This window comes from Pithys albifrons, chromosome 8 (assembly GCF_047495875.1).
Source record: "Pithys albifrons albifrons isolate INPA30051 chromosome 8, PitAlb_v1, whole genome shotgun sequence".
NCBI lineage: Eukaryota > Metazoa > Chordata > Aves > Passeriformes > Thamnophilidae > Pithys > Pithys albifrons.
In genome coordinates, this window is record NC_092465.1 from 5,758,233 (window position 1) to 5,781,598 (window position 23,366).

Genomic DNA, 23,366 nt, shown 5'->3' on the forward strand with positions numbered 1-23,366 from the left:
TCTAAGACACAATATTGCCAAGGACCTTCTTAACATTGTGTGCTTCTCCAGCTGCAGAATCTGTCTGTCACAAACTGCAAGGTCTTGTCTCCTTGACTTTCAGTTCATGAGCTACCACCCTGTCAGATCAGCACTGCAGTTCCCTGTGCATCAGTGCGGGTGCCACCCATATCAGATAATTACCCTACATCGCTCCCATGCCAGTCACCATAAACGTGCCCTTGGAGTACACCGTAATTAACTCTTTTACTTCTAGGATTGATGTTCTGTTGTTTATTCCTAAGCTAAGTGTTCACTGTGGCTCCTTTAAACTCTAGATCACCAAATTTAGCTAATATATCTTCCTTCTGTCCCAGTTTCAAGATCTTTCCAAAGCCAAGTGGATTTTCCCAGAAGAAATGTTGAAGATGCAAGAGGCTCTCAACAGGAAGATGTACTAAAGCCATCAAGAAATGTATTTTCCCTTCTTTCCCAAACCCAAATTCCAAGACAAGACATTACACACTTTTTGGAAAGAAACCCCACAGTCATTCACACTCCATCCCTTACAGTGAGAAGAAAGACTTCCCAAGCTCAGACATCGCCAACAAAGAAACCTGATATGGAGTTTGCAGCATTTGAGAAACAATTTTTTCTTGAAAAAAGAAATGATACACACACCTCCCTCCTGCATGAGGAGCCAGACCCCAGAGCCCCCAGTACCAGCATGACATCCCAGACCCCTCTGCATTTCAAAGAGCACAAAGCAGCCACCACAAGGACTGTTCCTTCTCATCGCACCACAAATGCAAGTTCATTCTTTGCAAGGCCACCTGCTGTTCAGCAAACTCATTCCAAGCATGGCTATTCTCCCAGGAAATGGCCTGGTCGAGTTGCAGTTTTGAGAACTAAACCATCCCATGACTTCCCAACAGAGCAGCTGAGAGCATCACCTTTGGCAACACACCTTCCCTCCCTTTTCCATGGTTCCTCCCTTGATCCAGCTTTCTGGAGAGTCCCAGCAGGGTCTGCTCCCAAAGAAAGGCTTCCAGCACAGATCACAGCAGCCAAAAAGTTGTTCAACAAAGCAATGGATCATGTGGAACTGCCCCAAACCAGTGGTGGGATGCACCACAAAGTCATGTGTGCTAATATGCTGTGCTTTACTGGTGTGCAGTGTGAGCCAGTTGAAGATGGAGGACTTAAATGTGGCCCTTGTCCCACGGGATACAGGGGTGATGGAATTACATGTGAAGGTAAGGGGGAAATCCTCTTTAAAATTGTTTTATAACATCCATTCTAGTAATTCTCCAAAGTGAAAATTAATTTTTATTACAGATTCAGCGATTCTTGTAGCTGGGATCATTCTATTTTCGAAACCAATTATATTTCAAAATAAGAAACAAAGTCTCTAATTTTGAAAAAGCTCTTTCTGCTTACAAAAATGACATATTTATTTGATAATATCTAATCTATTGTAACCAGGGACAGATTGTGATCTTGCTTACCCTTGCTTAAGGCCAGATTCATTCGACTGAAGTCATCACATTTGAAAACATATAAAATTTCTGTGGGAAAGAGTAAAATTGACTCCATTTCTATATACAACACATAGTCTAAAAAGCCCAACTGTTCTACTACCTTAAAAATTACTTGCAAATACCTAATATCTTAAATAGAAAACTGAACTTGCCATGTGAAATGTATAACAGCAGAAGGGTTTTCACAATACATTGGGTTATTTACTAGACAACTGAGAATACCTCTGTAAAACAATAGAATTATGCCCATTGTTAAAGCAATGAATTCCCTGAATTAGCTATCATTAATCACACCTTTTCTTGACATCCCTCTAAGTTCATATCTTAACTGGCCTTTCACTGCACAATACAAAAGTATTTGCATCATTTATTTCACTCTCTTTCACATCTGGTCTCTCATGCTCTGTACATAGAGCAGACAGGAGTTAGAGGCATCTCAGCTGTGATGTGCTTTGCAGGGATTCCCAAGCAAGGCTTTGTGGGGGTGTAGAGCCCCCAGCACTGCTGGAGTGAGCTCAGAGTACTGCTGGAAACATGTTACAAAATGTACAAGAAAAGGTTACTGTTACCTTGGGCCCTATCATTTTTCGCCTGTTTGCACATTTCTGAAATGCCCCTTCTAAAGGACATAAGGTTATTTGGCACAAAAAAAGTCTGGGTTTGACCTCTATTTTATACATGGAGATAGAAAAGCACCGAGTAGCTCCTAGAACTGGGAAGCTGAAAGCAAGTCTGACCACAAATGGCCTCCCCTCAAAGACCAGGTCATGTACATATGCATATTTACATATGGAGACACAGCTGCTGTGTGTATGTTTAGTATGCCCATCAGTATAAGCCTTACCTTGCAACATAAATCTACCTTGAAATATGAATCTCCCTCTGCCTTTTTACTGTCTTGCAAGATGAGATGTTTTCTTCAATTACTGGTATTACCGAAAATCTCTCTGGAGAGTCCTTAGGATGAAATACTTTATTACCAACATCATTCTGTGTCTCAGGCTTGATGACATGGTACACAAACATCCTTTATTTGTCTCTTGTCACTGCCTGTGACACTTGACTCAATAATGAGCCTTTCTGCTCCCTCCTCTGCTTCATCCCCAGCCCCTCTGCACACCTGTGGGCAGCACTCTGGAGCGTGGCCAGTGGTGTGAAGAGCACCCATTGTACCTCAAGCCGTGGGTGTCTCTTCCCATGTCAGATGCAGCTGATTCATCATGACAGATGAGGCTGAAAAATGATGATAATTTCTTGGATTAAGGCCTGTCATAACCTCAGCTATCAGCAGCTTACAATGCCAACACAATCGTACCAAGTCTTGTCAAGACAGTGAAGAACAGTAGGCAGCAAAATTGAGCAAGGGATGAAAGCTCAGATGAGACCAACATTTGGAAAATCTTCAGGCTTCAGCACAACATACTTGGCAAGTGAGCAAAAATGTTGACAGACTCAGAAACCATTGATAGTTTTTACCTTCCCATTTGATATCAGAATTCACTGAGGTAAAAGAAACAGCCCACTGGTAGCAAGTTTTAATACCTAAAGTGCTTGAGGGGTTGTGACCTTTGTTTAATAAGAATGTTTGGAAACATTCTAAGATAATAAATACTTTTCTGAGTGATATGCATCTTGGGAGACAATATATATATATTTTTTTCCAGTTGTGCAGATTCAAAATCAGGCTCAGAGTACATACAGGGTAAACAACCCACCATCCAGAAAATTAATTTCTTTTCTAATGTAAATCATCACACATTCTATATCTGTAATATTCTTATCCCTTTTGGACAAGCCCCTCAGTCTCCCCCTTAAGATTTAATTGGAAGTCCTCTCCCTCTATTCTGTCATTGGGAGTCATGGACCCACAGGACCAAAGGCTGGAAGAGACCCCTGGGGACCATCGGATCTCACCTCCCACCTTCTTTTAGAACTTAACTAGATGTCAGTGTATTTGCCTTGTATTCAGGCATCTAAACTGACATGTGTTTGGATGCTGTTAGAAATTTCCATTTAGATCACGCCCTTCACTATTGACATCTTTGTTGTCTGTAAGAAGTAGAAGCCTGCTCTTGCTCATCTAGCTTTGGCGCAATAAGAATTATAGATTCTTAATTCTTTTACTTCTGACAGCAACTAAATACTCTGCAGATGAGGTGAGATGAAGCAGTTTCTCAAGGCTCTGCTCATCATTCCCCTGTCCTTTCTTAAAGCTGCTCAGCCTCTCAGCATCCAGAGCTCTTTCACCTTCCTGCACAAAGGCAAAATGACCATTTATCAGCAGCCTAATGTCAAGGCTAGTCTGCCAGAGGTCAGCTTTAAAAGCTTCATTTCAGAGTAGCATTTTGGACACAGAGTTTTGGAAATAGGTGGCATCAGCTATACAAAAATAAAAATATGAATAGGGGAGATAAGGCCTGCTCTAATCCACTGGATTCTCCCACATTTTCTCTCGGAGAAGATGCTCTCTGGCTTTTATGGAGTAAATTCAGCCAAGAGTTCCTCTGATGATAACAGAGGTTGCTAAATACCTAATTTTCACTCTGAGTGCAATTTCCAAGGATATATGTCATAAAAAACGATGCATTACTACAGTATAGTTCCAGCAGTTTTATGGGACAGCACATATCACCTGCCAACATGCTCTGCAGGAGCATCAGAACACTTACAGAGCTTTACACTTTCAGCTCAGTATGCTAATGGAATGAAAACCTAGTACTGTAATAATGCAAAACAATTGCAAACAGAGTTCCTTTCAGAAGGCTTCTGACATTTTGGCAGATTTTTTACAAGTGGCACATGTAACACAGGCTGGTGTTCTGAAATATTTGCTAATGTTGTTAGTCACCCTATAGGACAACTAATCACTTTCCTGCCTTAGACCTCAAGACTGAAGAGAGACAAGAATTTAATCCAAATTTCTGGTCATCCTTCCTCCCCCCTACCCCGGTCTCCAAGACCCTTTGACAGGAAGTGTCTGGTTACTAAAACTGTACAATTAAAAAGTCAAAATCTCTATTCAATAGAATACAGATAATTATTTTATACAATTTTGAACTAGGTTGTCAGCTAAGGACTAGTATCTTTCTGGTTTTTCAGTAGTCTTAGAAGAAACTCAACATTCCCACAGAAGATAAATTCATGCTACTTTAGAAACATTTTCTTAACTATGTGAAGTCAGTAAAAGTCTGGGATATTTTATAGGCTTTGCATAGTATTTTCCCAGGGAAGGTGAAGTCTAGAATAGTAGAAGTCAAGCTTTCTACTCAAGAGTTAAAAACACATCATTGCCTTGACATTACAAAATCACTGTTCAAACCAAATAATTTTCACAATAATAGGAAAGACGGAGTAGTTGGAATAGCATTCTGACCTCAGGATGAACAGCTGGATGCAACGAGGCAAAAAAAAATCAGGTAGCTGACATTCATCTGGTTTGACATTTTATGCACAAAAAGATCTACTATATGAGATCAAAAGTCCTTCTCCTATCTCCAATAGCTCCCAACTGCATTTGTCTGGTAGTATATGGGAAAGATATCGGAATACTGTCCAGAACAGTCTCACAGCAAGTTATGTATGATGTGCTTAAAACCACCAAGGCAATGTGTTTGAACATTGCCCTGTTCAACCTTTCTGGGCCATGTCAGACTTCACAGTTTTCTATCCTATTCCCCACGTCATGTCTTTCCCAAGGACCTCATATATTCACTTATTCTTCATACCAAAGCTCTTCCATAACTTTGGGTTTCCATGTCACTGTTTTCTGCATCTTTTCCAATTTTACTGTATCTTTTCTGAGCTGAGGGATCAGACCTGCACACGGTATTTCAGATGCAGCTCACCACGGACACAGACCATACTAAGGCTGGCATTTTGTGCTCTACTTACTTAGCAATTCCTAACAATTTCTTTGCTTTTTTTGATGCAGATGAGCACTCAGCTGACATTTCACAAAACAAAATCCATTCATACCACCTAATCAGAACCGGTGTCTGCATTTGTATTCCCAGTTTATTCAGTTAATTTATTCTTGTTACTATTCTAGTTGTATGGTGGGCATTTCTCATAATTGGGCTCTGGACTGCTGGAATATATAAATATGCATATGAGTTATTTTAACTGCACTAATATATGCTTTAATCTTATGCTTTATTTCCTTTATCTGTGTATCTTACATGCAAAAGCAGTGCTTCAGCCCACAGCTTTTCAAAAGGAAAACCAATAACCTGGTAACTTTCTTTCCCCATTTCTTACCTACCTTGTGCTGCACTTATTAAAACTTCACCCATTTAGGAAATTAGACTGATGTATCTTTGAAAGAAAAGAAATAATATACAATGAAACAATGCACAACAATGTACATTCCCTCCACCGAAGTCTGTCCTGACCTGACAAATGTTCAACACTCTAAGAAGGTGCTCTCACAGCTCCAAGCCTGGCTTTAGTGGTGCAGCCCCAGGACCTCACGTGCTGGTGGCACAGGGAGTTACTCACTGCTGAGATGCTGAGCAGCAACTCTGTCCAGGAAGACATTTGCAGATGAGGGTATTGAAAACAGAGGAAACAACACAGCATCTGCTACTCCTGAGTGCCCCCAAAGTTATTGTAGAGAAACTTATAAAAAGGGTATTATCTCATTTTAATAGAAAGAAAGAAAGTTTGGGGATATTTCCCAAAAAGCCTTTTCAAAGAAAACAATAATGCACTTGTCCATTTTCACCTCCAGATTTTAAATTATAAACATAAACATACGTACATTTGACAGCAAGATTGACCATTTGCAACAATGTTTTCCTCTCTGCTGTTATTTTATCCCATCCAAAATTGCTTAGTGTAAAACCACTGTAATACCTTCCTACAATTTAGCAAATGGCTACAAAAAAAATATTCATTCCAGAAGATGAAAGATAGAAGTTTGGGAAAAGAATTTGACACAAACAGTATATTTCTATTACAGAGGGAAATGTCTTGTAGGTGAATATTATTCTCACTCTCACATAGCAGCCAGAGCTCAGTTTTTATCTGTTGCTATTCACCAGTAATAGAACAGTCTTAAACATTTTACTATTAAATGTCACCATAAGAGCTAAATGTTTTAATATCCAAAATACCATGTTCTTTTCTGACAGTTCAGATGCATCTTGGAATGTGTAAAGGCCAGATGGAAAGTACTCTATTCAAATGGACACATTTGCTTTAAGTGCTACATACAAACCACGCTGAAATAAAGCATAATATGTTTGAATGTCACTGTGCTTGGCATAGCACTTTGGCACCTGGAGGCTTTATGCAACCACCATCCTACAGGAAAGGCAATCACATTTCATCTACTTTAAAAATAGTGGTACATTTCTCCCAGGTTTTGTACTCCCCTGTTGCCACACAGATAATATTAACCATTTCTACCTGCTCTTATTTTCTAATTGCAAAGAAATGGCTTCATAAGCAAGTCCTGGGCTCACCCAAGCCCACGGTACTGGAGAGGGTTCAGATGGATGTGAGTGCTGTGGATGGGTCAGCATCCTCCTTTCAGAGCCCCACACTCGTCCTTGACTTCAGTGGGGTCCAGTGCAAGCCCCCAAACACAACTGGTAAATTACAATCATAGTACTGAATTTTAAAGGAATAACAAACTTACTAAAAACCAGCTTCAATTTCTTTCCCTTTCTTTGAATTTCCATTTCATCTTGGACAGTTTCCTGCTGTTTGCCCCACTGGCACAAGTCCCTGAGGTGCCTGAGCCTCTGACCTGCTTCAGCAGCTGCTCCTGGTGGCTGAAATAGAAAACTTTCAGAAAAGTTTACCACTAACTGCTTAAATGGATCTAAATCAAATCATAGAATCACTGAATGGTTTGGATTGGAATAGTCCTGAAAGATCATCTCATTCCAAGCCCCTGCCTTGGGCAGGGACACCTCCTGCTAAACCACAATGGTCCAAGCTCCATCCAACCTGATCCTCAACGCTCCTGGGGATGGGACAGCCACCCCTTCTCTGGGTAACCTGTGTCAATGCCTCACCACCCTCACAATACAGAATTTCTTCCTAATATGGAGTCTAAATTTATCTAAATCTATTTAGTTTTCTAGACAATTATAACTATTTTATCCTTTTTTCTCATAGATGCACACTTCAAATTTCAGCTAAACACATGTTGATTTGCAAAGGTCTAAACCTTATAGCCCAACAATTCAAAACTAAATTTAGCTTAATGACATTCTCAGCATGTATAGTATGGATCTATAATACATCTAGTAAGTTCTCTGTTCTCAGGCATGTCAAATCCTAAAGTTATACAATGCAGCATTGAAAATTTCACAATTAAAACTTTATGGTAATAGGAAATGTAATACCAAAGTACCTGAAGAGTGATCTAATACCAAATACATTTCTTCATTGTTACTTGTGTCAAAATTATTTACTTAAAGGCACCTTCTTAAGCTCATCTTTTTGACCAGAATTGGACAATATTTGTTGCCTTCCTTTACTTTTTTGGAGGGCAAAGTTCAAGTTCCAGGTCTTTATATGAAAGCTTTGTGACAATTACAAGAGTTGAGGAGGTCTTCAACACAATAACTGCATGTACATCATGTGGTGCCCCAAGAATTAGTACTTCATTTAGATTTCCATTTATGCATTTTTCAGTTTTAAGAACAAAATGTGGTGCATTAAGGCTCTTTTCCCCTGTAACAATACTTGAAATGAAAGGTGTTTTGTTTCAGGTCTCTTTAGCTTCACTTTGCATTTTCCTTGGAATAACCTTGCTTAGCCTCATATTCATTATAAAAGACAAAACTCTGCCAGTAAAGTGTGCCAAAGTGCAACATTTTTTCTCTATATTCACTTCTCAAGCACAAGGAAAGATATTTTTCATTCTGCTATATGAGGTGGGTTGGGTTTTTTGTTGTTTTTTTTTTTCCAGAGGCATGAGAGGCAGCTGCCACCTATGTCTTGTTCTGTTCCTGCACACAGCACTTTCTTTGAGTGTCAGTGATCATCTTGTCCCTTCAGTGATCTTCCTCCTCCTCTCTTGAGTTTGCCACACAGAATTACCTCTTATTAGAGTGCTACAAATAGAGGTGTTCATGACATGTGGTGCAAGGTGCCTGCCTGAGATCTCAGGTTTAAGAGGTGAAAAATTCCAAGCTCCCTGAACAATAAAGTCATTAGATTCATAATGATCAACATTTAAAACTAGCCTGTTTCAGGAGCTGAAGTATGTTCCAGCTTTACACCATACACCTTCTCATCCTCTTTCTTCCACAGAACGACATGGCATATTGCAGTAAGTCAAGAAATCATAATCTGATTTGCTGCTTTGACTACAGAGCTCACACTACTCATTAAACACTAAAACTTTTGCTTAAATATTTGCCATTTTGCTGATAAACCCCCGTACAACACTTTTCTCTACCGAAGAAACACTTCATCTCTGCCTTAGTGTAACTTCTGACCTGTTAGGGCTTACTGACCATCCACAAGGCAAAGTTTTAGAGGGGGGTGGGTAAGGTCTGAAGTATTAACAGCATTTGCACCTGATCTATCCTTAGACTTCAAAAATATGTGTTTAAAAATGTGCATTTTCAGGAGTTAAATATGATTATGTTAAAATCACTCCCTTGCAAACATTATATAGCTGCTCATTAGTGCTGCATTACTAATGTGATATCCCTGCTATCCTGCAGGGTTTTCCTCAGCCAAATTACTTGTTGGATTAATAAAATGGTATGGGGAGAGAAAAGACCTGTGCCAATAACCACACAGAGTGTAATATTTGAACTGGTTTGGTTTTTTATTCTCCTGTTCTACTCTTGCAGCACAGTGTGACCCACCATGTGAGCATGGAGGAACTTGCCTACCCCAAAACACTTGCTCTTGTGCTTATGGATTTGTAGGTCCTCGATGTGAAACAAGTATGTATGAACTCACTCAGGCTTTTTTCATTACATATTTGAATTAGCAGAAAGATACAAGATAAAAAATAACTTTTTTTTTCTATACTTCCTCTTAAAATCATTATTGAATACAAGAAGAAAAACAAAATAGAACCTGTTGAAGTAATATAGTAGCTAAACTATTTCAGAGCATATATTTACCAGTAGCATAGTTGTATTATGTAAAAATATGCACATCTATATCAACATTTTCAACATAAAAATGTTTCTGGAAAAACAAACAAAGAAGCAAAAATGTGCATGTTATTTATAGTAACATTTATGAAACTCAAGGTTGTGAGTGAAGGCAGTAATGCTAATTTAGAGAACACAAAATACCAGCCATACCTATTAGGAGCCATGTTACTCTGAATACAAGATAAAAAAGAGATTCAATACAGAGAATGTCTAGGGAAAAAAAAATCAGTCCTCAAACCCTTCTGTATTAACTGAATGGCAAGACATGTGCAGTTCCATCATTACAATGCTGCTTATTTAACTATCGGGTTGCCCTTGACAGGAATATAATTTTATCTCTGAACCAGTGTAGCTGGAATACTTAAAAAGCAAAGAATTTTAGATGTAAGTCTTCTAATAGAGAAAGAAAACCAAGAAAAGGGACAGATTCAACCCTGTGTTTGTCTCTTGGACTAATATCATTAGTTATTTGCAGTGATAGTTCATCTTTAGGACCAGCATTGGTGTTTGTGATAAGAGATTTTGATCTTTTCTGTGTTTTCCAGTGGTGTGTAACAGACACTGTCACAATGGGGGGGTCTGTGTGTCACCAGATGAGTGCAAATGCAGAAATGGGTGGAGCAGCCCCTCTTGTGAAACAGGTAAGGGTTAGAAATGACTGGTCTCTCATGTCTTTTGCTGCCATAAATCCCTGTGGTTCCTGTAATCCAGTGGTCAGACTGGGATTTGCTGCTTAAATAATTAAAGCATAAACACAGGGGAATAATGAAAGGCAAAATCTCAGAAAGCTTTGAGATTAGGTAAGTATTCCTCAGTTTACATGTTTATGTAAGTATTCATAAGTTTAGAATTTTATGTAAGTGTTCCTAAGTTTAGATGTTTATCTAAATCTCGGGGTTACATAGAGGAAAACCACAAACAAATCCTTTTGGCAGCCTTTTAAACTTGTGTGATTCTGGAGTTATTTCTTAGAATGCACTGCTGCCAGAATTCTCACTGTTCCTCCTGTCTGCATCTCATGCTTGCATGGCACCTACAGAGGCATCCACAGAATGTGGGAGCTCAGGGAAAAGACACCTCCACCAGTCAGTACAAAATGACAAGGTGAGGATTGGAACTAAGTACCTATTTCTAGTCAGTACTCACAGTTTTGAGCCCTGTTTTGAATAGACACAGCCCAGAACTCCCTCTCAGGATCTAAGTGCTAAAAGCTGGAGTACATATTTTTCCTCCAAAGGCACAGCAACTGCAGCACTCACCTGGGACAAAGCATGCTAAATAGTGAAATACTAAAAGCAGCAAGACTGAGGACTACCTTAATCAGTGCCAAACCTCAAGGCTACAGAGGCAGCCTGCCTCTGCCACAGTGAATACTAAATGACTGAGACACCTTCAGCCTACATTACCTTTCCTGGAAGGTGAGAGATGTCATTTTAACCTCCATCTCCCAGAGATTGCTCTTCCTGTAAGTGTTAAAATGACAGCCCTATTGAGGACACATAAATTAACCTAGGTAAGATCCACAGAAAATGATTGGGTTTCTCACTCCTATTCTGGCTCCCACTATCTCCTCTTTTGCTTCTCATCGAGTTCTGCAATTTTATTTTGGCATGGTTTTAACAGGATTATTCCAAGAGGTGGACATGCAAGAAGCAACAGCAACAGTAATTTCCAAGCCAGAATGACAGCAGCAGAATTTTTTCATCTGCTGACATCTCTAGGGGAAAGGCTCACCTCTGTTGCACTGTGTTGTGTGCACTACACAGGGTATTTTGTGGATGCTGCTGGGGTTTCCCACCTGAAGTGATATCATAGGAATTTTTTTAAAAAGACAGATACAGAAATGAAAAAAAAAAAAGGACTTTAGGGGGGTTTTACCAAGGGAAATATAAACACTGACAAAGTGACAGAGTGTGCACATCTGGGAACTAACCAAGACAATGAGGCAACTAATCCAAATTCCACATTAGCAATGAACGAAGTCCATTTTGACTTCATAAGTGGTTGCTCCTTAGTCAGAAAAGCCTCTCATCTAGACTACAATTTCACTTTTTTTCTCTTTCCAAATTGACATTTTATTTCTTCTTTAGTTCTTCTGAACTATTTTAGTGTTCCTTAATTTATTTAAGCTTAAACGTATTTAATTTATTTAATGGGTTATTCTGTAAGATACTGAAAGACAAAGGGAATAGAAGGCAAAAAGCTGGTTTAAAATATCACTCTGCTTTACAATGAAAACTTTATCAGATTCTTTATTCTTCACACACTGACTTCCCAACTAAATCAATTTGCAATTCTAATAGTCTTTTTTTTTTCTAAAGTCTGGTGCTTGCCACATAGAAATATGCAAGACAGCTTTTAATTCCTAATGCCTGTTATATCATCTACAGTAATAACAGAAACATAAAGAGGCAAAGGTAGCTCAGCCAGTGGCTTTGTTGGTGATGCATGAGCCAATGTGTTGTGGAAACTGGCATTCAAATGAGGCAGAACAAACAGGTTTTGTGGTGCACACCTATTCAACTGCATGGAAATGCCACGATGCTCTGCTGAACGCAGACAAAGCTGCAAACAGTTAATATCTCATCTCCAGGTTATCCAGGGTGCATATAATGAGACTACATTTACTACCTTGGGAGCATGTTTGGTGAGGATACTGGATTGGAAGCAAATGAACTGTGTGAACTGAAGGAATACATCAGAAATAAATTAAATTATCACATTAAATTATACTTTATTTCATCCACCAAGCTATGCTAAAACACCACTGAAATGCTCCCACTGTGTCGACAATGAATAAATGCTGCAGCACAACTGGCCAGCAAGGACTGCATGAAACTTATCACAGTATTACTAGGAATATTATGCTAATGACCTGTGCAGCAGTAAAAGAGTGGCTGCTCTAAGAAGTTCAAAATGCTCAGAGATTCACAGAGATGACTTATGTTCCCACACAGCTGTGTGCAACCCTGTGTGCCTGAATGGAGGGGTCTGTGTACGGCCAAATACCTGTTCATGTCCTCATGGTTTCTATGGGCCACAGTGTCAGAGAGGTAAGAAAGTTCTATTTGTCATCTTGATAAAGTACCCAGGCTTAAAATACAAACAGCATCTGTATTATTACCTGCCCCCACATGAAGTATATCCATAGACTCTCCTTGTCATAATTCTGCAGGCTCATTTGATGTTATAGTCTGTCATAAATCCATATTATGTTGCTCTTAATGGTATTGTGAAGGAGTATGCACTTATTTGTGATGGCATTAATGATAACTAAATAATTAATCTAAAACTATCTGAGTCAGTGATACCACTACTTAGCAACTATTCAATTAAATGTTGAGCATGGCTCTACTTTGTTCATTTTGCATACCCTGTGGAGTGTACTATCAGAGCCATATGACAATTCATCTTCAAATGGGTCTCACAGTATCACCTACTTGCCCACCCTAAGGTGTCATGGATACGCCTCCATCATGTCCCTGCTCAAGGCTCTGATCAAATATTGCTCTGATTGACATAGAGCAGGACATTATTTTGAATCCCTGTCCCAAACTGAGCTCTAAACTGAGGCAAACAATATCCTAGGTGTCTTGCTGACTTTGTGCTGCAGAAGTCAAATTAATGAATACTTTAATCACCGATTACCTCAGGCAGAACATACAGGAAAGAGAAACTTCTGGTTTGGGCTCAAGTAGCTGGAAGACCTCTGCTTACATTGCTCACTTTTCTTCTTTCTTTATTTTTTTTTCTTTTTTTTTTTTTGAGGATGGCTCTAGTAACCCCTCTTGTATCTGGGAATATAAATACACTCTTATTACCAAACCTGAACTATTTCAATGTTTACTCTTACTCTCTCTCTTTTGTTTCCCTGGAGTTCTTAGATGAATGCAGTCCCAATTCATACTTTTTGCAAGTGAATGATTCCCACACAAAAATCTAATTGCAAATGGAGGTAAAGGAGAGAATAAAAATGATAGAGAAATGACACAAACTCTAACTTGTCTTTCTCTTGAGGTTCAACATGGAAGGTGATTTTCAACATTTAGGTTATTTGGAATTTTTGCCCTGAAGGGTTATGGTTTAGATAGAGCTAAAACTTGAAAACAAATATGCACTTATGTGGGATATGGAATCAATGTAGGGATATAGTGGATGGATGCTGAAGAAAAGCAAACCCCTTCCTACTGCTTCAATGAAAAAGGGAAGAGCACCAAAATCCAGTTAGCAAATGCCAAACACTGATGCATATTTCAAGGGCAGAAGCCCTTAAGGAAACCCTTTAGATAGAGATTTAAACCCCTAAGAGATTCTCAGGAGTATCCTGACCACTTAACTGAAGGTGTCTAAAAGAGACCCTTAGATGCAAGGAGTCATGTCCCAAATTCTTGCCACAAACAAGACAGAATCAGGCTCTCCATCTGGGCATCTGCCTGAATCACCCTTTGGGGAGACACCTTCCCCACTCTAGTTAAAATAATACCTCTGCAAGCTGGTGTCCCAACACAGGCTCCAAAATAAGGATCTTGTCCTTAGGCACTGTTGATCCCTGTGTGGTGGTGGTGCACAAAGCCTCTCCCTTCCTTTCCCCAGCTGTGTGCGTCCCTCCTTGTAAGAACGGCGGTCACTGCGTTCGAACCAACGTGTGCTCCTGCACAGAGGGCTACACTGGGAGAAGGTGCCAGAAAAGTGAGTTGCGGATTTATCTTTGTTTTCCAGTGTTCTCTGACTACTAAACAGGGTGTTTTTTTCCTTTTTGTACATGTTCCACAGAATATTCACTTTGCATTTATGCTGTCATCTCTTGTATTTTAACCAGAGCTCATATAGCATTACGTTATACCCAAAGCCTACTTGTTAATCAGAATAGCACTAAGTGAAGTCAGGCTGGAAGTAGAACATCTTGCTAGAATCCTGTCTAAATATTTCATTCAAAATGAGTAACACTTGTCTTTGGAGAGGAATTATTTATTTTGCATTAAAGATTTTTTAGGGAAAAAATTAAAGTCAAAGGCCAAGCAGCTGGATGAGACCCTTAGAAATATTAGCACATCATACTTTAAGCATAATTAAGACAATTGGTTAATAATGTTTCAGCCTTGAATTTGTTCTTGTCACTGAAAACTCCCTTTTCATGTTACCATCAGTATTAATATTTGATTCTTCTATTCTTCTGGGGAAATAGGTTATTTTGGCACTTTTACAGACTCTATTGCTCAACAAGACCTGTCAGCCAACGAGTTGAGGATATGTATGTGAAAACTTTTTTTATTATTATTATTTCTTAATCAGTTTGAAATTGGCAAAAGGGGAGCTGTGAAAACAACCATTCTTGGCAGGAAGAATCTGTACATTTCCAGAGCACTTTATGTCTCTCACATGCAGAGAAAAAAGCTAGTAAAAAATTCCCTCCAGCAACAAAAGCCCTCTCATTCCCCACACTACAGCTCTCCCCTCCTTCAGCAGGGAGAGTCATGATGCACAGTACACAATTGAATAGTCTGTTCTGGCAGGAATGAGCTGGAGGGAGAAAAAAGGAGGAAAAAAACCTTATGTTCGGCATCTTGTTTTTGAGGTTAGAGAACATTTGAAAAGTGCTGTTTCCAGCTTTAAACATCCTGCCACATCTCTAGACAGATCAAAGGAAAATGCAGTGATGATGATTGCAGCCTAGCAAAGCACTCCCTGAAATCCTCAAACCACCACCAACACACAGACTGTTTCTTCCCACTTTCCAGAAGTTTAGGAGGTTTTGTTATCCGTCTTGGCCTAATCTTTTGCAATAAGGTTTTTTGAGATGATGAAAATACTTTTGTTCTGTCTGATCCAAGACTCCATTCTCCTTTGACAACAACTACATAGTCTGTTTTATTTAGCCTAGTGTTATAAAACCTTAAATAAAGGACCTCTGAATGTGATGAATGAAGAGAAACATGATTAAGTAGAAGGCAAATACTACTATTTGCTGACTCTTACTGGCCACTGACTGTTAATTGCTGAAAAATGTTGAGTAATGGTTTTTTTTCCTTGCTTAAAATCAACAACACATGTGTCAAGCACCATGATTCATCAAAAGAAGTAGTTTTTTCCACAAGCTTTTCCTGACAAGCAGTTGCTATTAGCGTTGCATGACTTCTCCTTAGTGTCATATAAAATACCTTCTCTCTCCTCTGCCAACAGTTCCAGATTTTTCTGCTCCTCTGGAGCAAAGGACTGCAGGGCACTCAGAAGTCAAGTCTCAGTTGATCTCTGCAAACCTTCCTCCATGGTCCAATAAGTGTTTTCATCACTTACCCATTGGACATGTTGATACTGTTTCCACTGCTTTTTGACATTTCTCTTTCCTTCTTAATATCTCACCTGCATAGACAGAGAAAGAAAAGTTTGTTTGGTTTTGTCAGCTTCAAATTCTCAGCTGAAAGAGATACTTAAACCTGAAAGCCATGCAGCCCATCAAAGGCAGGTCAGTTTTAAACTGAACCCAAATAGGCTATTGCTTTATTTTAAATAGATGGCAACATGCCATAGGGTTTTCACTTTTATCCCTGTACAGTTTGGAATTTCTAATTCTCTCTGCATGACAGCCAAAAATGTGCAGAGCAGAGTGGAGGCACCACGTCTTTGCTGTTCAGGCTCGCCCTTCTTTGCTTCCTTAGTGTACAGAGAAAAGCATTCAGCCTGAAAGTCTGTGCTTTGTATCTGAATAAACATAATCTCAACCTCCCCCAAAAAAGCACAAATCATGGAGGTCTGATTGGCTGCCAGCTGAAATGTAAGGCTTTGCCTGGTGTGTTTCCTGATAAATAACTGCCTGGTGATTATGCAAACCAGACACCCACACTCCGGACGAGAGGATGGCAGCGCTGACAGGGAAATGGGTGGTTATGCCTCAGCAATCCTACAACCTTGTATCCTCCTCACTTGCTACGTGTTGTTTTCGGTATAATCAGTCTTGTTGAGAGGAAAGAGGCAAGTCCTGGCAGCACCTCAAAAGAAAATATATTTCTGGATCAACTTTGCATCAAACAAACATACTTGATGTTAACACTAAAGAAGAACTATTTGTGCAGAGGTCTGAATTCCTTTTTGAAAAATGCACAGCTGTAACAGTCCTGGGGTGTCACTGCTTTTCATGAGCCTCTAAAGGAGGATTCTCACTGATTTCTACCACATCTTTACAAAAATTACAAAGACAACACACCAGGTTTGGTTTATTTATTATCTGCATTTTCATAGGACTGCTTTGCAAACTCTTAAAAATGAAAGCTGATAAAGCTGAGTTTTCTTATGAAGGGTTGGAGTGAGAAGAAGGGGAGAAAAGGAGGGATTCGTGGTACCACACGTGCCTCCCGCACTGCTATCTGCTTCGTGTGAGTGCATCTCTGAGCGAAAAGGCGAGCCACAGCTCCCTCTGGAGCTCATCAGCGAGCAGAGGTCACGAGAGAACAGTGCTGAGCATCCTCCTCCTCCCGTCTCCTGCGCACCCAACGCCTCTCAGCCTGCCCTCGGTCCCTGTGGGGCACCGAGCCTCTGGCCCCTCGTTCCGCAGCGCAGCCGGCAAGCTGGGCTTTACTCAGAGTTTACAGCCGAGACCATCTTCCTGCACACTATTTTATTGTGTTAGGCTGAATCCTCACGGCTTTGTATCACATAAATTTTCGCACTGACATTGGGACTTTGCAGATTGGATCTCAGTTAGGAGATAACTATTTCTCCATTTCAGTAATTCCTGCAGGCAGGATTTATAGCCAATACACAGTGCACAATATAACTCACAGTTGTTTCTCCAGCTCTGCTTGCTCCTCTTGCCTCCCCCTTCCTTCTTCCTTCCCGGTAGCATGAGGACTTTACTTGCATGAGAGCTAGAGGCAAACTAATTGGAAATGTGAACACTGGGTTTCAAAGGCAGCTTTTTGCTAAGCAATGTCATATTGTGAAAGTCACTGATTTCCCATATTCCAGCCTTCCCATGTAATATTTCTGTACATTACTGCCTTGCCAGCTGCATAAGCAGGAAGTTTTACTGCTCAACAAATCAGACTCCTACCGAGTTGTCATTTTGACACTGTGTGATATATTCCCTGGAATGCCTTCACTGAGTAGCCAGATTGACTTAAGCTGTCTAAAATCAGCCAGTTTGCAAAACAGAGGTCCAGCATACCCTCCCACACAAGCAAGCAGGGAACAAACCACATATCTCATCTAAACGGATGAAGACTCATTTGCTTTTCATATGTCAAGGATGTGCTTAAAAGCAACAAGTGTTTGTCTAAGGTTTCTGGACAGCAAATATCCTTGAGCAGTGGGTGTTTGGAAGTAAATGAACAGCTGCTTATAGCAGAGAGACTTGTACCTTACTGCTCAAATAATTAGTTTTGCAACAGAATTACAGAGATTTGCAGGCTGGCTTATTGGCTGGTTGGTGCCCAGTCTGGAGACAAAGGAAAAGGAAACACTGATCTCAGTCCTTACCTGATTTTTCAGTCAGCGTAACAGAATAGGGGCATATTAGATGTCAACTTCCTTCCTTGGTCAGGAAATACAACAGAAGATGCAGAAAAAAATCAGTGCTACTGCTGTCTTTCCCATTCAGCTGAACACGACATGATCCGTGCTTTTTGCCTGGGGGAAACAGGGAGAGCTGTGACTTCCCAGAGGAAGGGATAGAGTCAAACAGGAGACAGTGACTCGGTACCACCTGGGTTTTGGTCTGCTCTCAGAGCAGTGCTCCTTGCTGCTCACTCTTTGTAAGGATCTGTGACAAAAACATTAGGTGGCCTTTCTTAAAAATTGCATTTTGTTCATATATATGGAGTTGATGCATTTATTTTAATAGGGGTTTTGAGCATGTGCAGCTGTCTAAATTTATTTTTCAAGAAGAGAACAAGAATACATCTGGGTAAGAACTGAATATAAATCCTAAATAAGCCCAAAAGCCTTATTAAATTTTTTATTCATTCCATAAGCAAAACATTCCCAGACTACACCATGAATTTTATTAGAGTAGAAAATCTAAATTTTGATACACTATTTCTTTCCTTGTATCTTAAAGGCACTGAAGAAATGTGCCAGATCTGCTGCTGTATGTAAAAGCATATCTAAAGTAAAAGAGCAGGGGCTCCTAAATTACTGCATCTCTCCTTGCAGTGGCAAATCCTCTGTGTGAGGATAAGTACTTTTTGTCCACTGATTGATTTAAGAAACAATACTTTAGGAGGTCTATTTTTAATACAATATTTTAAATGCCTCTTTAAAAAGAAGGAATGGATCTACCACTTGAAAATCCCAGAGGACAGAGGGTTGTGGAGATTAATGTTGTTTGTTTATCCACAAAAAGACACTGGTAAGACAATCCTCTCCAGCACTTGTTTCCACATAAGCTTAAGCTTACTTTCTAAGTCAGATAATAACAGGGTGATGAAGAGATTAGTGCTGTGCCAATGCAGACAGCAGTCCTATTCCAAACCTCCTGACTGGGCTCCCACCTGAGGTCCTTATTTTTTGGCTCAGTTATCAGCCAGACCACAGTGACCTATGGCTGATCTTCTTGGCTTGAGACTTCATCTCCTGTACCACTGCAATTCTCCTTGGTTACTCTGCCTGAATGTCCCTTTTCCTTTGTACAAATGAAAATAAACCAACCTGCACCAAGCCCAGGCTGTGCTTTAGCCCACTCAGCACAACAAGAACGTGCCTAAATGTCAGGTCATACGGCAAGCACAGAGCTGCAAAAACAGCCAACAGAGGAAAACTGCGTGTTTGAGAATCCTCTCTTGCTTCTTATTCAGGCATGACAAGAAAGCAGCTCAACAGAAGAATTTATACACATGCTGAAATGGTTCACTGACCTAATAAAACACAGAGCATTCTTTGATGAAGACAAAATGCTACCAAATGCAAGCCCCTAACAAAATGGGAATGTGAGCTGTGCTAAGAGTATACTTTGCAATTCCCCACATTAATTATATACTAACAGTTGCAAAGACGAGAATAAAGCAGAGCTATAGTCTCTTTCAAATTAATAGTGTTACAATCAGACTAAAATGAGTCAGTAAATGAGAAAAAGGGCTTGCTAATGATCTCAAAATCTAGCAGTTCCTAGCAGAATTATCTTCAAATACACAAATGTGCACCTGCACGTGCATATATTGTTTATAGTCGTTTTCATTCTGAAAGGTCCTGATATTTTGCAGCTATCCCATCATCACACCATTGCATGTCAAGAAAGAGTTTCACCTGACAATAGTCCAAATGAAGATCATGAATCCCAGAGGGAGAGACATTTCAGTCCAAGGAGAGTGGAGGATTCCCTGCCTATGACAATCCCCCATTGGTTTCCACAGCTTCCTGAGGTTTAAGACTTACCCACCACACACTCCCAGGGAATCTTTTGGAGGTACACACAGAGAGATCAGGATCCTCCTTAGCTGATAGGAAATGTTATCACCTGAGGAGAGTGACCTGCCAGCAAACAGGTGTGCATTGCATTACACACTGACTCAGAGTTCGGTCGAGCATCTCAGTAGTTTTTCCATACAGTAGTAATTATTTTTCTCCTGTTTCCTGAACTAATAACAAAATTAGATTTATTTCCTGCTTTAATATCTCTAAAAGGCCCCATAAGTATATCAGAGTACGCATCAGAATGACGACCAGACATAATTAGGACAAGCACTGGCATTGCACTGCTATCTATATGGTTTACAATTTTTCAAACCATTTTTTCTTCTGAAATGTGTGCTAGGTCATGCAAAGTAGCTCCTATTGCTAAAGCTGTGTGGTAAAGTGAATATATTAGAAATGCAAACTGTCACCACACCCATCACAATTACATTTACAGCTCCCTCTGTGTCTTGTAGTAATTTGTTCTCCTGCACTGCATCCCTCAGAGGCTTCTACCAGATTATTTTTTACTATTCAGAAAGGTAATTTATTGAAGAAGTGCTTTGCATCTCTGTCAGAGGTACGTGAAGCGAGAAATAGGGATGAGCAAACCTCAAAATGATTGGTAGCTTGATATGGATAAGGATCCAAATTTCAGAACATTTCGCTAAAATAGCAATTTTGTTACATGACAAGTATTGCTTCTCCTTAAAATTTAATCTGTGGCTATAATTACTGACATTCAGTGGATCACACAGCTGAGGTTACTCTGATAGATCTTGGAGAGAAAGTTATTTCTGTATTTACAAATCCAAATCAACACAGATGAGGAATTTGAAATCAAGCTCTGGAGCAACCTATGTGCCTAAAACTCAGCATGAGCAAAACTAGTTCATCACTGCCCTTGGAAGGAGAAAAAAGGGGACTAGAAATTACTATTGTCCCAAATCTATAACATGTTTTTCAGAGCTATGTGCATTTGGGACCTTCACAGCAGCAGATATATTGGTACATCCATCTTGCTAATGATCTGTTGAGCATCAGTTATACCCTCTAAAGGGGGGAATGACATTGTTTACCTCTGCAAGTTTCTGCCAGTAGAATCCAAACAATGGTGCCCATTGTTAGAAACATCCTTTTGGGCCAGAACACACCCATTTTGTGATTTTTTTTTCTTTTCTTTTCCAAAGGATTGAAGATCATTCAGCAAGATCAAATTGTTATTTGGAGCCTCAAAGCACCCAACCAATTGTTCTTTACTGCAGTCAGGACAGTGTTTTATCTGAGCAGGGCTGCTCGGATGCAAAATGCATCCAGAGAGATGGGGAACCTTCTTCCAGTCGATCAATTAAACTGTGCTGGTTTGTGAAACTGCTGACCTGACCTTCCAGTTCTTTTCCTATGAAAAAGATAATCAACATCCTATATTTGAAAGCTTCAGTCTCATGATTGTGCCATTCCTGGTACAGATCTTCTCCACGTTATTGTGTTTTGTTAGTAGGTGATATATTTTACCTATAAACATCAGAAAAGGGCTAGAAATGCCAATTTTAACACAAAATCCACTGTTTTGCACTCACTGGTTTCAGGTTTGCTCACAGCTTGAGTTCTGTCAGCTGTATTTTCCTGACAAAACCAGTTGGTGTTATTTTTAAATATCTCCCATGCTCTGTGTCCATACCATGTCATCTGTCCCCATCTACAGCTCTTTGGTTTTGAGTATGTCACACCAAATCAAGATAACCACCAAGCAGAAAGGAGGAAACGGACATTTAAACAACATGTACACACAGAAAAACTAAAACTGAGACTGCTCAAGCTTTCTGCTCCTCAAAAGAGCAATAGAACAAGTTGAAATATGCACTAGATCCACAGAGAAGTCATCAGTTCAAAACCAACACTAGCCAGAAATAAAAGCAGTGCCTGTGAATCACCTAGAAATGTCAGTGAAGGAATGGGAACTTAAAGGATACATTGAAGCATGTAAGTGCCAGTAGGTGTTCTTTTGGCTGCATTTCTGTGTTCTTTGTCAGCAAGCTCCAGCCTGATGCATTGCCTTAGCTGGCCCACACAGATGTTACTGCTTGAGGCTATTTTCTCCCCTCCATCCAAAAGCAGGATGCATTCAACTCAGTTTTCTCAGCTTCTACAGGGCATCTTAAAAGAAAAAAAAAGGAATGAAAAGAAAAAGAAAAGCTGACTTGAAAACTACATTTTTCTAATCAGCACTGCAGCATGACACACTGTCTCCTCATCAGCAGCCTGGCTCAGGACACATGATGACAGGTAATTTTTGATTCAGAAAGAAATAGTCTGTGCAGCCTCATGGTCAGGAAAGGACATAGATGTTTCAGTTCCTCAAACACTGCAGAGGATCAGATTTTAGGAGCCTAGTTTAATATTCCCTCTGTTTTGACCTTAAGAGGGTGGTGGTGAAGACTGTCTTATTTCAACAAAATTACAAGCCTTTCACTAGTTATCATCATCTTCTAGTGAGAAAAGGTGTAATGGGGTACTTGCATCAAAAGGAGGTTTTGGTTCAACTAGAAAAGTTTTTTTCTGATAACCCACAGAAGCAGAGGCATCTGAAGGAAATGTCTGGCTTTTTCTAATCACTGCAAACTAGTCAGCAGATACTGCTGGCTAACAGTGTGACTGTTTGTTAGACACTTCTAGAATGTGCAGTCCAGCAAAGAATGGCCAGGGCTTAATTTGGACCCAGGTCACTTTTGGCTTTGCATAACAGGGATAATTTGCTTAATACTGTGTATATTTTAAGGGGACTGTTACTGTAGATCAGTGGGAACAAGGGCAATGGAAAACACTGAATTTATGGGGGTCCATCCCTGATGCTACTTACATCAGGAGGACAGACTTCACTTTACACACAACATTTCAGATGTTGGTTGATTTTGGTAATCTCTGGAAACATTTATTTTGCAGGCAAATTCTTCCCTTTTTTTTTTTTTTATGGACAAAGAAGAAGGTCTGACTACCTGGAAGATGTTAGGGCTGAAGAGTTGAACTATGGAGCTTCATGCAGGTGGATAAAAAGACTTGCAAGAAGCACTTCTCTGGGTCAAGTGAGCCTGGAGGGGATAAGCTATGAAAAGGGTCACAGGAAATTTTAAATGATTGTAAGGTCAAAATGCATTAAAGCTATCAAAGAGAAATAGCAGCTACATAAAACAGAAAGCTCAGCAACTTGTGAATGCCTTTCATGGCACGGCAGAACTGCACGTTTTATGTGATGGTCTGTGCAACACCTGTGTTTTATCTTAACACCAGCAGCTGCTTGTTACCTTATCACAGTCGCCCCTCACCTGAA

The 23,366-nt window shown here is 39.9% G+C and overlaps 1 protein-coding gene across 1 annotated transcript in view; it reads left to right on the plus strand.

The window, feature by feature from the left end:
* The window catches only part of LOC139675109 (von Willebrand factor D and EGF domain-containing protein-like), a 176,902-nt gene that overhangs the window by 132,382 nt on the left and 21,154 nt on the right, over positions 1–23,366 (plus strand). The window contains exons 21-25 of the mRNA XM_071562336.1: positions 357–1,235; positions 9,341–9,436; positions 10,201–10,296; positions 12,613–12,708; positions 14,249–14,344. Coding sequence (XP_071418437.1) covers positions 357–1,235; positions 9,341–9,436; positions 10,201–10,296; positions 12,613–12,708; positions 14,249–14,344 — 1,263 coding nt within the window. The remainder of the gene's footprint in view (positions 1–356; positions 1,236–9,340; positions 9,437–10,200; positions 10,297–12,612; positions 12,709–14,248; positions 14,345–23,366) is intronic.